The sequence below is a fragment of the Acipenser ruthenus genome, chromosome 2, assembly GCF_902713425.1.
Source record: "Acipenser ruthenus chromosome 2, fAciRut3.2 maternal haplotype, whole genome shotgun sequence".
Classification (NCBI taxonomy): Eukaryota; Metazoa; Chordata; class Actinopteri; order Acipenseriformes; family Acipenseridae; genus Acipenser; species Acipenser ruthenus.
Window position 1 is genome coordinate 20,033,144 of NC_081190.1, and position 17,495 is coordinate 20,050,638.

Here is a 17,495-nt window from a genome sequence, read left to right on the forward strand (position 1 = left end):
TAATGCAAACTGACAGCAGTTTCAATCTAAAAGGGGTTAATTCAAAATGAGTTCAACTTTACATTGTCAACACCAATTCTTCACTTTTCTTTCCTGCATGAAATGTAATGTATGTATTTTGCAATTTTTAAAGTAACTCCAAACAACTCTTTGCAAATGCGAATCTGTACTTTACTGTATGCCAGGGCTGGCGATTTAATTTTTTAAAAAAAATCGAAAATCGGATTTTTTTTTCTTTTTTTAATTATGGATTTTTTTTTTGTAGTAGTAGTACCGGAGTTGTAGCTGTACAGTACCTCCAATGGTGGTTTGTGAATAGTTGCATACCAAACTAAATTACACAATCTTACATAAATAAATAAATACATAAATAAAGCAAATTATTTATCATTGTGGCATCCTCTAAATGTGAACTACAATATGTGAACTACAAGAATTTAGCGATGGAGTACGCCAGAGAAAAATACTCCTCAGTCATTCTTTTCTTTACTTTTCTTTCTTTGATTTCCTCTTTCTGTGTCAGTCCAAACACACGCAGTTGTTATTTAGGACTACTTTGCTTTTTATAGTGTGTTCAATTGTTAAAGTTCCTGATTGCACCACTAAATAAACCTGGTTTCAGCGGGTCTTAACACAGTGCTCAGTTGTCTATTCAGGACCCCATTGAACTATCATTAGAATCGCTTCGGCGAGTATGTTAATGATGGGGCAGGCGCTCTATAACGGGGTAAGATGTCTTCACAATACCATTTTTTACGTCTTCGCTCTATTTATGCGCCACAGAACCGGGGGCAGCCATTCGTTTTAGTTTACAGACAGTGAGAATAAGACGTTTGTGTTAATAACAGGTTTTTGAAAACATACTTTTCATGTATTTTCCTTGAGAAACTATATAAAATAGGTAGTAAATGAAAAAAAAAATCAACTGGATTTAAATCAGACATAACCCTGCTGGATCAATGTAAAAGGTTACTATGCAGCGTTTATATAACCCTGCAAATATGAAGCCTCTAAGATATTAGGCTTTGAGAAGAAGGGTTAGCGTTTGTTAGGAACAGGCTTAATTGAATGCAATTATTTGTATGAGGCCAGAATATAAATGCGTTACACACATCCCACGGTGTCAGACTTCTTCGATCACAGATCAAAGTGAAGGTTAGGTTTTCCCAGAGGAGTAACAGTGAAATTACATAAGAACATAAGAAAGTTTACAAACGAGAGGAAGCCATTAAGACCATCTTGCTCGTTTGGTTGTTAGTAGCTTATTGATCCCAGAATCTCATCAAGCAGCTTCTTGAAGGATCCCAGGGTGTCAGCTTCAATCCCAGGGTGTCAGGTGTGAAGTTCACACCTAAAATGGTTAATGCATTAGTGTTAACTTGTACAGAAAGCAGAAATTGTGGTGGCTTTGCCTAAAATAAATGAACTCCATTCACTAGCAGGCTTAATAATCAGAACTGAAACAGTGGCGCTCTATTTTTTATTATTATTATTTAAAAAAGACACAAATTAAACAGTACTGCAGTACAATCAATAGCATAGCAATGACAGTCACAGTCATCAGATGATTATATAATAGAAACACAGTGCGCACTACATAGAAACACAGTAAGGATTGATTTATAGCTACAGGTAACAGTAAGCTTTAGCTGTGTAAATCCTCTATTTTTTCCCCACAAATTGCAGTCACTGATTCTACAGGTCATAGCATTTTCTTCTAACATTTCAATACAACAATAAAAAACAAACATTCCATAAGCAATAAACGACGATTAAAAGAAAAACATACCATGGGATAATAAACAGACACAGATATGTAAATTCAGAGGGCATAAAGTATTGATGCAAGTACATGGATTATCTTAAAAGGTACTGTATATAAAACACAGGGCCATATTGTTTCCCAGCATATTTAAAGTTTGCATCACCTGAACACAGTATACTATACAACAGTAAGAGCTTCATGTTCACCACGTCAAATAAGTCGCATGGAAACCCTTGCTACAAGGGAATATATATATATATATATAAATATTTATAACATTCTGCTTACAGTGCACGGCTTGACTGACTAAACTTATTTCAAAACTGGAGCAGGAACATTCCTTTTACATTTCATCCGAGCGATGTTGCTGTATTATCACGGTTGTGGTTTTCTGGTCGAGCCAGTCCTCCTTGTTCACTGCGGCGGCAGTCATTGTGTAGTCCACCGCCTCATTTCCAGGGCTGAGGTGTCTTTCTCCTGCCGGTGACAGCTTGGTTTTGGCTTGTGAGGGCAAGTCGGAGGAGGAGTTACTGTTAACTGCAGATTCAGATTCTGCTTTTTCTACTTTTTGAACCTCTGGTGTGCGATTCAGCCCTTCAGACAGCACAGATTTTGTGATTTCCACATTTAATAACAGATCCTTCTCTGTGGCATCAAGGGAATGTGTTGTTGCTGGTTCATCTTTAATGGTTTCCACACCAGAAAGTGAACGAAGGCTTCTTGAAATAACTGAACAGAAGAGAAAAAAACGTTACTTAAAAAATGACACCACTGATATATATATATATATATATATATATATATATAATGCAAGTGTCTTATATACATAAATGAGATGCACAGATAGCTCCTTATGTTCCCAGATTCTGATATTTTGTGATAATGTCCTTACCAAGCAGTTGTCTGAATAAAAAAGCAACTCTAAAACGTGACATATGTCTAGACCAAATCCAGTCTCTAATCAAGGGTGCTGAAGATTATGGACAGAACTCATAAGCCACCATAGCTACCTTGCCTCACGATAGCTGTAGTGGTATGTGCAGCAATATTTCTTTTAAACATTAATCCAATAATACATCGCTCAACTAATTACACAAATGTATTTCCCCTAAAAGTGAACTGATCTTGGCCTTTACCTCCTGAAGGGGTGTACAGTTCCTTCTGGGACCCGCTTGTACCGAATGGGTTCACACTTGGGAATACAATCAGGCAAAATGACAACAGGAATACCTGTGGGGGGAACAAATACAAATATGGATCCCGAAAAATAAAAAAATACATAAAACAAGAACTCCAACACTAAAAATACACAGTTCTGCAAAATAGTCCCAATGCACAAAAAAAGAGATTTGCCTTCGTCTTTTTGTGAACAAAAATGAAAGTATGTCTTGCAATATATGTCATCTTCAATGCAACAGCAAAATGCCATAACGCAGATATGCAGTAGAACAATTAAAATGGCTGGTTTTATTCTGAAAACTAATATTACAACCTCTGTATAATTCCTCTTAACCACTGTAAAATTACCAGCGTCTCCATTTATCCACATAGCCGTAAAAGCAGCGAGTGTAACCACATTGCCCTTCAAACACGTCTCACATCTGCCTGGATTAGGGGGGCTCGGTTTTTGAATGAATTTAATAAAACTCATCTCAATTGCGAGACCCAATCCAGACTCCATTTGAGGCGAGAGCATTAACATCACAGTGCCATCTATCTCTTGCTTGACGCTGACTGCAAAGGAGCAGTTGCCAAAAGCCTCCCATATTTGCAGAGCATCTAAGTGCTTAAACAGAATGGTATGAAGAGGAAAGGCTCACCATGATGCAGGTGCTCGAGGTGGTTGATTTCATTGTGGTTTGCTTCACCAGTGTCTGAAGCTTCCGTAACTGCTCAATAAGACTCCTGGTAAGCAGATTGAACAATTTGTATTTATTTTTGTTTGAGCAATATTTGTATTTATTTATTTTTTAAATTAGGAGGTAGAAGACTCCACATAACACCCACAACCTTAAACAATCCATCATGAGATATTGAAACACAGTGCCAAAACAGTTTTAAAAAAAAAACAAGGTTATAAAAAACACACATGAATTACTAAATTGCACGGTCAGTATCAGAGATTGAGAGCTGGTTAGCACATTTTCTACAACATCAGGACAGGAGAGTATTGCACACAATGAGACAGGTTACGAGGAGGCTGTTTGTAAATTGAAGTTTGAATAATCAAGGCTTTTTATATATATTTTAAAAAACTATGGATTTTAACTTATGGTCACATTTTGGAAATGTTTTTCCATTTAGATACAACAAAATGAACAAAGAAATGAATATTCTACTCACAGGTTTTGCTTTTGTAGCTGATTCACCTTCTTCTGTAGCTCCTGGTTCTGAACTGTGCAGGCAGCAACTCTATATAATGATAATAAAAAAAATATTAAAACAATTATATCATATTATATATATATATATATATATATATATATATATATATATATATATACACTTTATAATCAAGGAATGTTAAATGAGTGAAAATAACAAAAGCACAACGATAAACTAGGTGACTGCAAGAATGTAATGCAATTAGGATCAGCGATGAGCCATTAACGTAATTTGTCATGTCTGTTTGAAATAAAAATTACACGAAACAGAATCAGGCACAGTTAAGATATGAAGGTAAAAACAAATGACATTGTTTTGTAATGAACAGCTTTTTCCGAGTTTAATTAGGAAACAGAATCAGCTCAAAAGAAGTGTAAAGGGTCATGTGATCAAAAGTAACACCCAAAAACTTCAAGCCCTAATTCTACAGTACAGTTTACTGCTAGACTATACCCAGGACCTACTATCCTACAGTTATAAGTCACAAAGAGATCCAAGCCACGGGAGTGCCCAATGTAGACTACAATGCAATAACAGGAGGCTGTAATGCCACCTACCTGCTTTCTAGCCCATCCACATAGTGCTTTTTCTTTTTGCGGCTCTCTTGGGCTGACTGCTTGTTGCGGATCTTTCTTCGGATCCTTTTCAGCATGCGCTCCTCACCCTGAAAAGAAACAGGGTTGGTTTAGTTTGAAGGAGAAGTTTCTACAAGTCAACACACAGGGTGATTGTTCTCTTTTGTGACAGGTCATGGGGAAACAATACCACATTAACAATTTTAAACATCTGTGTGTAAAAGTGAAGTCACAGATTAACAGGACTCTTGTTGGGACAGACAGCTTTTGAAGTGTCTTTGTAATGCAGCAACTGTGTATATTATATTAAAATGATTGTGTCAGTTGAAGCAGAATATTGAACCCGAATGTGTCTTAAATGTTTAAATGTTTATCACAATTCTTAGAAATCACACCTATAACTGGCGTGACAACTCGTTTAATCCATTGAAAAAAAACATTCTATCACTAAGCTGTTTTAGGTCACACCTACAGTCTTTAGGAACTCAATACTGAACCATATTATTTGTTTAAACACACCCGTTTTGAATGGAATGCCAAAATGACATAAATGTTACTGGTAACTTCTGTCCAGTGTAGTCACTAAATCTGATAAAAACTATGATAAAACTAAGTCCCATAGTAAAGTGCAAAAGTACACTGTGCACATTCCAAAACCTTTTAGTGTACTTGACCACGTTTCTTTTGAGTTGTGACAATATATTATGATTAAGCAATTCAGAGATTCCCCAGTGCTGTAAAACGCTCCAATAAAATATAGAACTGGGTTAACCCTGCAGGGTGCAAGTTAATCAAAGAATATAGAACTGTGCCACTCCCTAAACAAAATGCATAAACAAGAAGCTTTCGATGTAAACGTGAGAGGAAAACTGACCTTTGTGAGGGGCAAATTAGTTGGTATTGAAATCCCTTCCTTTCCCATAATTCTCTTTTCTTCTTCTGTTAGAACCAGTTCCTTGAATTGAAACTGGATCTGAAAAGAAGAAAAATACAGCTAATGGCTGTTCAGGTATACATTATTACCTCTGATGTCAAACTTTGACACACACACAAAAATATATATATATATTTTTTTTTCTTTTCTTTTTTTTAAAGCAATATTTATGCAGTTGAATTACTTAAAGAGTTGTACAAGGATAACATGTTTGACTTGGTGAAAAAGACAAATCTCTAATTTAAAACAATGCAAGTTAACATTTTCTTAACATTTGTTATTTTTTATGTCACCTATTGCATAACAGTTTAATAACAGTTTAATCCATTCCTGGTGTTAATACAAGCTTGATCAGCCACAGTGTATAGGTAACAAGCTCAGCTGTGATTAAACTCATAGTAAAACCAGGAATGGATCAAACTGCTATGCAATAGGAGTCTTATTTCCATCCCTGAAATTTTTTTATATAGATAGATAGATAGATAGATAGATAGATAGATAGATAGATAGATAGATAGATATTGGATTTAAAAGATCCCTTTCACTATTCTTATTAATCTTTGAAATTGTGTTGAACATCATATAAACTAAAATATAGATACAAACCTATTTTACAAATTCAAAGTCTTCACAACACAATGTTTTATGGCAGAAGTTTTTTCTGTTTTAATTTAGGTTATTTCAAAAAGCATACCTGGCATTCCTTATCAGATTGAGAGAAATCTTCCATTGCAAGAGAGACCGGGGTTTCACTGGAGTAATCTTCAACCATATACTGTGATTCCCAGTCATCTAAGTGGAAATTTTTGTGCAATACAAATATGGGTCAACAAATCAGACTGTACAAGAACATTTTATGTCGAACATTCTAAGTTAGCCTCCTTTCTCAATCCTCTCTTGAACTGACACCTTATTAGCCAAGATCGAGACATGAATTACAGCTACTACATTACATTATATAACTGACCCAAATAACTCAAGAGATCCAAACATACATGTTATTATGATGAATGTAAAACACACAAGCTCTCTGCAAAGCAATACGTCACAGGGTTAGAATTTAGGCGTACTGCTAACTAGCCAATGTGATATTTCAACTCTTGTGATTACGGTGGCAGTGGCCTGACATGTGGCACAAGTGAAAACCTTTACACACCTAAATCGATGGACACGTCTGTTTCAGGATGCTCCGTTCGTACGCTCTGCAGAGTGTCGCTGGTGCTCTGCTGGTCCTGGTTCAGGGAATAGTTATGGTCTGTCTGTATGACCTCGGTGTTGGTTTGAAATTCAGGGCTGTTGACTGGCTGTTCACAGAACTTGGGACTGGGTGATGGTGTGATGTCACTGCTGGAAGAGCTGTTCCAGTTATTGTTATCATCAGATATCCCGCTGTCACTGCCCTGGGGGGACCAGGACTGTAATGTAGCCGGCTCGTCTTCCAAACGGCCCAAAATGGAATTTAAGAAGTCTTCTGTTTCAATGCCATTCAGCATCTGCAATAAATATATAAAAAGCTATTCATATTGCCAAATATTGCTTTTGGGAAACACACACATATATAATTGTCACAACGACGGCCGGAGTGGGTGGCGTCAGACCAGAAACAGGAACACAATAAACAGAGAGATGTGGTTTGTTTAAGCTGAGCGCGTGATCGCGCTCAGCATTTAATAATTAACAGCACAGAAAATAAAAGGTTTTAACAGACAAAAACACGGGACACGGCACTACACGCCAAAATAAAAAGACAAACAAAACGTACTAAACACTAAACAGACGGTGCAGGACAGACAGACGAACACTTTGCCACATATACCCCCCCTTGTGCGCAGCACACATGGCCTCAACGGCCACCTCCCCCCTTAAAAACCCAGCAGTCCAGAACAAAGTCTCGGGCTGGGAAGGGAGGCTTCAGTGGGCCCTTGGCTGGCAATGCTGTCAGCACCCCTGCCGGTAGTGGCACGGCTGACAGCCTGTTGGTCCCATCCTGCAGCGAAAAAGCTGCGGGGGCAGGTGGTCCCCCGACCTCCCCCTTCTTCGTAGCCGGCAGCTCCCTCCTGTGGGGCTCCGGCCACAAGAACTCCTGCAGCGAAACTGCTGCTGGGGAAAGTGGTCTCCAGACCTCGTCCCCCTTCTTCGTGGCCGGCAGCTCCCCTTTCTGGGGCTCCGGCCACCGTACTCCCTGCGGAGGTACGGGCAGCAGAGGCAGCTCCTGCTCCTCTGCTCCTGGCGGAGGCAGAGGTAGCTCCAGCTCCTCTGCTCCTGGCGGTGGTGGAGGCAGAGGCAGCTCCAGCTCCTCTGCTCCTGGAGGTGGTGGAGGCAGAGGCAGCTCCTGCTCCTCTGCTCCTGGAGGTGGTGGAGGCAGAGGCAGCTCCTGCTCCTCTGCTCCTGGAGGTGGTGGAGGCAGAGGCAGCTCCTGCTCCTCTGCTCCTGGAAGTGGTGGAGGCAGAGGCAGCTCCTGCTCCTCTGCTCCTGGCGGTGGTGGAGGCAGAGGCAGCTCCTGCTCCTCTGCTCCTAGTGGAGGAAGCGGTGGAGGTGGCGGAGGCAGAGGCAGCTCCTGCTCCTCTGCTCCTGGTGGTGGTGGAGGCAGAGGCAGCTCCTGCTCCTCTGCTCCTAGTGGAGGAAGCGGTGGAGGTGGCGGAGGCAGAGGCAGCTCCTCTGCTCCTGGCGGCGCTGGCTCCCTCCGCTGTGGCGGCTGGGCTGGTGCGCGCCGTGCTGCCTTCAGCAGCATGAATAGAGGCTGCTGGGGGACACCAGCCTCCTGCCCCTCTCCCCCCCAAAAATTTCCAGGGGGTTGGGCCTGTAACTCCTCCCCTTCCGGCCCTTGGGGCTGAACCAGCAGGCATTTTCCCTCTGCTGGTGGCTTGGGTCCCAGGGCTGTGGAAGCCCCGACTTGCCTCCCTTTGGGCTGTGGACGCACCGACTCCTCCCTTTTGGGCTGTGGACGCACCGACTCCTCCCTTTTGGGCTGTGGACGCACCGACTCCCCCCTCTTGGGCTGTGGACGTTCGGGCTCCCCCCACTCAGGCGTAGGACGTTCGGGCTCCTCCCACTCAGGCGTAGGACGTTCGGGCTCCTCCCACTCAGGCGTAGGACGTTCGGGCTCCTCCCACTCAGGCGTAGGACGTTCGGGCTCCTCCCACTCAGGCGTAGGATGTTCGGGCTCCTTCCACTCAGGCGTAGGACGTTCAGGCTCCTCCCATTTGGGCTGTGGACGCTCAGGCTCCTCCCGCTTGGTCTGTGGACGCTCAGGCTCCTCCCCATAGCTGCGGAAGGGACAGTGGGCGAACAGGTGATCCTGGTCGCAGAGGAGGCACCCCGGCGATGGCTTGTTACATCGCCGTGGATGCCTGGCCCTTAGGCGGCACTCCTCCTCCCTGTCCTTCACCTCTTTATCCGGTTCCTCCTCCTCCTCACCTTGGAAGGGGCAGATCGCCACCGTGTGTCCGTAGACTCCACAGGCCATGCACCAGCCTTGGTCCTCGAGGCCCCCGAGGAGGTCCTCCAGGTCCCGGCAGCCGTCTCTCCAGCCTTCCATTTTCACTTTTTTTTTTTTTGAAACCAGTCCTGTGTTTTTTTTTTTTTTTTTTTTTTTTTTTTTTAAACACAAAACCCCCTCTCCTGGTCTGACGCTTGGAGGCGCTGTTATCCCTCTTCTGACACCACGTGTCACAACGACGGCCGGAGTGGGTGGCGTCAGACCAGAAACAGGAACACAATAAACAGAGAGATGTGGTTTGTTTAAGCTGAGCGCGTGATCAAGCTGAGCGCGTGATCGCGCTCAGCATTTAATAATTAACAGCACAGAAAATAAAAGGTTTTAACAGACAAAAACACGGGACACGGCACTACACGCCAAAATAAAAAGACAAACAAAACGTACTAAACACTAAACAGACGGTGCAGGACAGACAGACGAACACGGTGAGTACAAACAACTATTATTTACGATCTTATTTTACGTTTCTCCTTCTCTCTCTCACCCGTTCTCCACTCTCGAACACCCAACCACCACTGAGTGAAAATGTGCATCTATATATACTGTTGTGCTGGGATTCAATTACTAATTAATTATTCACTTGAATCCCAGCACGTGAATTAATTCTGTGCAACCCCGTGCTCACATATTACATTTAACCAGCACGTGAAGTGATTTGTGCTCTCCTCGTGCCTAAATACAAATCTACACTTTAAATATACGTGAAACACAGACCCGTTTATATCCCGTGTACCAATCTATACACCAACATTAACACACACACGCACGCAACATACAACACAGATCACACAAATGCACACAGGGGCGGGGCACTTTGCCACAATAATAGATGGGCTTCAGTGAGTTACAGGAAAATAATATAATCTAGGGTTTCTGTGACGTCATAAATTACAAGACCGTCTGCTGTGCAGAAAGGATATTACTGCTCTAGAAAGAGTGCAAAGAAGAGAAACCAGAATTCCCGGGTTTAAAAGGTATGTTGTATGCAGACAGGATATAAGAATTGAATCTATTCAGTCTTGAACAAAGAAGACTATGCGGTGATCTGATTCAAACATTCAAAATCCTAAAAGGTATAGACAATGTCGACCCAGGGGACATTTTTGACCTGAAAAAAGAAACAAGGACCAGGGGTCACAAATGAGATTAGATAAAGGGGCATTCAGAAAAGAAAATAGGAGGCACTTTTTTACACAGAGAATTGTGAGGGTATGGAACCAACTCCCCAGTAATGTTGTTGAAGCTGACACCCTGGGATCATTCAAGAAGCTGCTTGATGAGATTCTGGGATCAATAAGCTACTAACAACCAAACGAGCAAGATGGGCTGAATGGCTTCCTCTCATTTGTAACCTTTCTTATGTTCTTATGTTCTTATTTTGTTTTCAGTAAGGAAAGCACAGCTTTTTGAACCCCTACATTTATCAAACCAACTCAACTGCTTAAAAAAGACTTGCTCCCTATCTCCTCTTCTTTTATATACGTGGAGTATGCATCGTGTTTAATAGAAATAAACCTACATCTTGCTCCGAAAGACCCCATTCCTCCATCAGCATGGCCCCGTCAGCGAAGACATCATCATTATCAGCATTCCCATCGTTAAACAGCAGTCCCAACAGATCTGTGCTTTCCATCTCTGGAAAGTCCTGGGTATAGGGCATCTGCAATCGAAAAGCCTCAGTCAGTTTGGGCTATACAGGATAGTGCATGGTATTTTCTGTGCAAAACAGCAAACTAATATTATATTTAGTATGTTTCAACTGTATTGCAGTTCTAAAATCTGAAGCCAGCTATTCATTACAAAAACTGACAATGCAGGAGAAATGTTAAAATTATAAGAAAACCGCCATCATCCAGACCTCCTGCAACACACACGATGAAACATTTTCAAAGCTTTTCAAATTCCATTGGAGTGCGAGGCATTTTTTAGTCTTTTCTGCATTTTAGTTTGTTCGTGACATTTGAATGGATTCGCCCCCTATATAAATTGTATATACCATTATTAAATATTGCAAACAGGCATGGAGTTGACTTAATTAATCCATTGAATACAGTATATGGAAATTCAGTTACGGCAAATTGTGCCTCAGAATAGATTTAAAAATAAATTAGCCGATACATGTTTATTTATGAAGCATTTATGAAGTGTGATAACAAATAGGTTATAATACTAAAATAATGCAGTACAATTGCTTCAACACAGGGTATGAGAGCAAACCTCTCTACCTTGGAAAAGACTTGGCGATTTATGTCATTTTGACAGCCGATACTGATCTGTTTTTTGTTTTTGCATGGTACAGTATTACCGCAGGTTTCAGAATGAAATGCAGCGGACAGCAACTTAAAACCCCACCCACTTCCTCATGGTCACATGAAAGCGAAGCACCATTACATCAGCACAGCCGAAAACCAGCTCAACAGGAAAATGTAACAACATACATTTGTCGTGCAACAAAATAAATGTAATTACTGTGTCGCGAACTCATACAAAGGTAGCTTCTACCATACCATAAACAAATAAATATAGTTTAATAATACGCACAGAAACGTCACTTGTTTTGTTTAAAACAATTGTATTATTCTATAACAAGCTTTAATGTACTTAAGATATGTGTTTGCAGAACTGGTAATCACTATTCTAAAACAAGTTTGCTGGTGCAATGTTAAACCTGGACATATTTATCTATATCGTCATCATCACCTAATCGTCAATGTTAAATAATAATGTTTTATTATGATGATCATGTTATAACTAAAGACAGTACAGGCTTCAAGTATTAATAGCGCAAAGTGCGGTACGTCATCAAATATTTTTTTTATATTTTTACAAACCAACAATCCTGCTGGTATTAAATATGATATTTAAACAACAGAAAATTACCGTACCTTTTTAGAACTCAACATCTGCTATAAGAACTACACAAACGTCTCTCTTTCTAATCGCTGTTGTTGCTGGTTGAAGTCTACTTTCCTGCTGAAATCCCCTTCCAACAAGACAGAAATTACGTAATTGATACCTACAGCAGTGAACAAATACGACATTACCATGCGCCTTACTTCCTCCTCTGAGTGGTACTTTCTAGGAGATGTAGTTTTTCTAGCCTGCGTCCCTCAAGCAGACTCCTTGCTCAGTTTGTAATTACACGTTTATTTGCTGTGTTGGCGATCCATTCTTGCAAAAAGTATTTTCCAGTTCTTTCAAAATAGCCTCAGACAAAATAAATCGTGTCTTAATGCTGAAACACATTACTACAGGTTATAATTAGCACACAATTTAGAAGAAGCTCTATAATTTAATAAAGGGAAGAGTACACTGGGCAAGGCTAAGTAGGACTGATAGTCTATGCAAACAGTAGCAGATGGACACATTTCAGTAATCATACTTATTATGAAGCACAACACACTTCATTTAAATAAGTGAAACCTTTATGTTTATCGATCCAGCAGTGTCATTTTGCAAACATATTCTACATAGACCCTTGATGACGTTTAAAAACAGCAAGGGAGATCCACAAAAAGCCATTTTCTACAAATTGTCATAAGCACCATTTTTTTTCTCAAATGACAAACACTTGAAGCAATAAAACAAGAAATAAATAACTGAGGTATTCCTAAATTGTTTATTTCTAGTTTTGCGTTATCAACAGGTCCTCCTGGCACTTTGTAGTAAAACGCTTTAAGAACTGGCCCCTATATCCTCATTGTGGATGCACTGTTTTAGAAAGAGCTATGTAGACCTCACATCATGTGCAGTTATGAAAGAAACACGTTACATTAAACATATATATATATATATATATATATATATATATATATATATATATATATATATATATATATATATATATATATATATATATATATATTAGGTACATGCTTTGACCAAAGAGTTTTGTGCAACCTAGTTCTTTGACCAAAACACACATTTAAAACAGAATGGATTTTGGTATACATGGTATTGTACAGCTTACAAAATGTAAATGTTAAAAACAAAACATGAACAACTGTTAATTACATTGCATTTATATATTTGCAGTGTATGGATATGTGGTTATTCAATCCGTGACTCATGAGAAAATGCTAAATGTTATTTGGTTATATACTTACAGCTACTGAAGTTGCAGGACTTGGGCTTACTGTATATGTTTTAAAATAAAAGCTTTCCTTCAAAAAAATATAAATAATATTGTATTTGACGTGTGAGCAATAGAGGCTTTCAATAATTACTTGTTGACCAATTTCAAATGATAGTTATTTGAACTAAGACGGTTGTCATGCTGATGCGCTGGGGAGGCTGCACTGTGGTTGATCCCCGGAGCCAGCATCGCAGCCGTTGTGTGTGCTGATGCGCTAGGGAGGCAATAAGCTGATCCCTGGAGCCAGCATTACACTTCAGCCATCAACACCAGACAGAAGGATATCTACATCATCATATGGAAGGAAGCGCAAATGGAAGGAAGCGCAAATGGATGGAGACACAGATGGATCACATTAGTTTACTGTAAAGCTACGTCTTAGTTGGTGCTTATCTTGGCGAGAGCCGAGTTCAAATCAGCATGAAGTTTTAACATCTACTCTTGTGTAATAGAAATCAAATCACATGTACATTTCCAAGCTTTTCTTGAACAGTTTGCTTCCCTGTGCTTCATGATGAAACAGCACTGTGACTTTTTCTGTCAGACACATAGTGTTTCTAAGAAGGTGGGTTTCTAAACAGCTGTGTGCAATTACAAAACCTTCTCTTGATCCTAACATTTTGATTAATTATAGACTTGTCTCTCCATTCCCATTTTAGGCATTTCTAACTTCATAATGAGTAGTAGCTTCTCAATTATCTAACCATCTGGCTGACAATGACCTTTAAGAAAAACAATCACTCACCCTTTTCACAGTACTGAAATGGCTCTAGCAAAAATTGCTAATGATTTGCTGATGATTTCAGGCACCTGATTCTTAGCAATTTTGATCTTGCTTGATCTTAGGACTGATTTGGACACCATTGATCACAGAGAACTTCCTCGCCTCCATAGTGCCCTGTCAGCATGCCTTAAGCCTACCTTGGTCTGACCACCTCATTAGAGGATGAGGGACCAGTCTAGTCGCATCTAATGGTTGGACTTCATTTTTTTTTTATCAATGGAAACAAAAGTTCACAGTGCAATCATATTGAATGGTGTGGTTTGTGTTGTGAACTTTTTCCAGAGGTGCAGTGGTCTAGAATACCACCAATGACAAGCCCATTGTTACTGTTTCTCTACCCAGCCCCAGCATGCTTTTGCAAGTAGTTTACCGCAAGTGACAGGCTAGAGGTAAGCCACAATCACTAATCTTTGCATATCTAAATTATTCAAGCTTATTTACATGTCTACAGGTTTTATAAACAATATTTCAAAAATGGTGATGAGGGTTTGTTTTTATTGTTGAGGAAACATGTCCCCAAGAAAAACACACAATTATTGTGCAGTACAATGGGAGTGCCACTATGGTGATGTACTTCTAATATCCACTAGGTGGAGCAGTTTAAAACAAATACAGAGAGCGTCCCTTTTGTTGAAAAGCACACAAACACAAACCATTGAAATTAAATACATTAAAAGAGATGTTTCCATATTCTGTGTCCGTGTATGTGTTTATGTGTTTAGAGCATCCTCCCGCTTCTATCACACGGATGTGTTCTAATGGATCTCCTCCTAGTGGCTGTTGTGTTAACTGACACCAGCATAAGACGTGTACTTCACTGGACTACAGAGCTTGCTATTTAGCTGAGTGGTAAGATGTTTGTCTTTGATCCCTGCAATTCAATGGGCCGAGAGGGCAATTCGTTACAGTATGTCTGAGGAAGATTGTAGATAGCTTTCGTCTGTAGGGAAGAGGAAGCTCTGTTGGCTGATCTGTTTCCATTACACCTCAGAAATCTGTTTAAGAAAATAATTTCCAGGTCTGCTCAACTTTTTTTTTTTTTAATTTAGTAGTCGGCAATTATTTTTTTTACCGTGTTTTTCTCCCAATTTGAAATGCCTAATTGTATTTAGGCTCAGACCATCTGACTCGAGAGCGGCGAAGAGGAACACACGCTGTCCTCTGGAATGTGTGCCATTAGCCGACCGCTTCTTTTGACTCTGCAAGCCCGCCATGCAGCCAGCCCAGAGCTACAGCGTTGGCGGACAACGCATCTCTCTGGGCAGTTTACAGGCAAGCCCGCAGACGCCCGGCCAGTGCAGGGGTCGCTGGTGCACTGCTGCTGTACCCTTGAGCAAGGTACTTTACTTAGATTGCTCCAGTAAAAAAACCCAACTGTAAAAATGGGTATTGTATGTAAAAATAATGTGATATCTTGTAATAATTGTAAGTCGCCCTGGATAAGGGAAATAATAAGAACAAATAACAAATTATAATAACCACAATAACAGAAATTGATATGTACAAAATATGTCCAGTATATGCAAGAAGCCTTGCAGATAAATATGCTCTTACTGTAGCATGTAGATGTGAAAAGGTTAAGCATTAAACATAAGCTCATAATGCATGCTTGTACTGTAGATGTAGATAACATGAAGAAAGTATTCGTTAGACACCAGTGATTTACACACGCTATATAGCGGATTGTTCAGGAACATAAAGAAGAGACTGCCAGCTTTGCTTCACCAGTTTTGGTTGCAGATTCATTCTTAGGCCAAAGTATTTTAAAAACTATGGAGTCAAAATAATTTTCAAAATAGGATGCTGATTTTATTTAACTACATGTACCATTATAGTTTAATAATAATCTTTTTTATATCAGAGCAGCAGTTCTGTTTAGATAAACTAACAAGGTTTCAACATTTTTATTCTATCCCTTATAGTAATTGTTGCTAACAAAATCTTTCATGTCATGCACTTCTGTTTGCTATATATATATATATATATATATATATATATATATATATATATCAGAGGACACAGTTGGAAATTAAGTCGAGACAAACTTAGGACAGAGGGTAGGAGACACTTCTTTACACAAGGAGTGGTTACCATGTTGATGCTGAAATTGGGATCATTTAAGACCTGACATGACAAAGTTTTGAGATCAACCAGCTACTAGGAACCGGGTGAACACTGATTGGCATAATGGCTTCCTATCATTTATAAATATTATTATTATTATTATTATTATTATTATTTATTTCTTAGCAGACGCCCTTATCCAGGGCGACTTACAATTGTTACAAGATATCACATTATTTTTACATACAATTACATTATTTTTTAACACATTATTTTTTACATACAATTGCCCATTTATACAGTTGGGTTTTTACTGGAGCAATCTAGGTAAAGTACCTTGCTCAAGGGTACAGCAACAGTGTCCCCAACCGGGGATTGAACCCACGACCCTACGGTCAAGAGTCCAGAGCCCTAACCACTACTCCACACTGCTGCCCTATGTCATTTGTATCTTATGTTTCCTATAATTCTGAAGTTCAAGAGAACTATATTACTTTCACACCTTAGCATTTTAAATTACAGTGAGTTCCATAAATATGGGACCGTTTACTTTGCAAAAGTAAAATGTTCGGGGGACTTTATTAACCATGTAATAACAGTGCAGGAACAGTAATAAATGATGATTAGAAACACATATCATAGGATAATAGACAATAGATAAACAGTGCGCATAAGGTTTGGACTGAATGTTTAATTGTGTTTTATTATGAATATTAAACCCAATGTAAATGCAAACATCAATACTGTGCTCTACAGCTAAAGAAGACATCTTATTTGCACCCTGACATCCAACATGACAAACTGTGCTGCACAGACTGTTCTTTATTTTATAGGAACGCTGAAATGACAGAACATTGTCTGGCGGAAATGTAACAAAGTAATTCAATTCTTCAATATAACTGCAAGCATCCAACTCTGAAAACATCAATGACTAACGGATGACCTTGAAATTCAATTACAATAAGTCCTGATATTTGCTGGGAGGAAAAAATGAAATCCTTTTAAACTGTGTGCTGGAAAATAGTGTTCCTCGTTAACTTTACATGCTATAAATAAATAAGTGCACATCCTGCAAAGTTAAAATGTAAGGGACTGAGACACAAATAATTTCTGGTCAGCCACGCAACATAATGCACCAGTGGGGGATTAAAATTTCGGCTGCCATTTTCTAAGCATGCTTTAACCCTATTCAGATCACAACCAGTAAAGCAACTCGTACATGAATTTAATGCAGTGGTAAATTACATTTTCTTTCATCCTATTGCCAGTATTATTCGCAGTATTCTCACTAGTTCCCTTTAACTTCTTCTGCTTAATATATGTTGGTTATTTGTTTGTAATTCCTCAATCTGCA

The 17,495-nt window shown here is 39.6% G+C and overlaps 1 protein-coding gene across 1 annotated transcript; it reads right to left on the reverse strand.

The window, feature by feature from the left end:
* Window positions 1-1,466: 1,466 nt before the first annotated feature.
* LOC131698637 (cyclic AMP-responsive element-binding protein 3-like protein 4) lies at window positions 1,467-12,196 on the reverse strand. Its single transcript, XM_058991347.1, has 10 exons — window positions 12,044-12,196; window positions 10,678-10,818; window positions 6,816-7,152; window positions 6,354-6,451; window positions 5,600-5,698; window positions 4,708-4,814; window positions 4,109-4,177; window positions 3,586-3,670; window positions 2,902-2,995; window positions 1,467-2,494 (listed from the first exon to the last, which is right to left on the reverse strand). Exons 1-10 carry the CDS (start codon window positions 12,059-12,061, stop codon window positions 2,109-2,111), a joined length of 1,434 nt encoding a protein of 477 aa, XP_058847330.1. The 5' UTR covers window positions 12,062-12,196; the 3' UTR covers window positions 1,467-2,108.
* Window positions 12,197-17,495: the final 5,299 nt, after the last annotated feature.

What these genes read in the sequence shown, in the direction of transcription:
- LOC131698637 (XM_058991347.1), bottom strand. An exon ending in AATCTGATAAGGAATGCCAG is followed by an intron (nt 5,699 to 6,353) that starts GTATGCTTTTTG and finishes TCTTCTTTTCAG; the next exon opens with ATCCAGTTTCAATTCAAGGA. An exon ending in CCTCGAGCACCTGCATCATG is followed by an intron (nt 2,996 to 3,585) that starts GTGAGCCTTTCC and finishes TTCCCCCCACAG; the next exon opens with GTATTCCTGTTGTCATTTTG.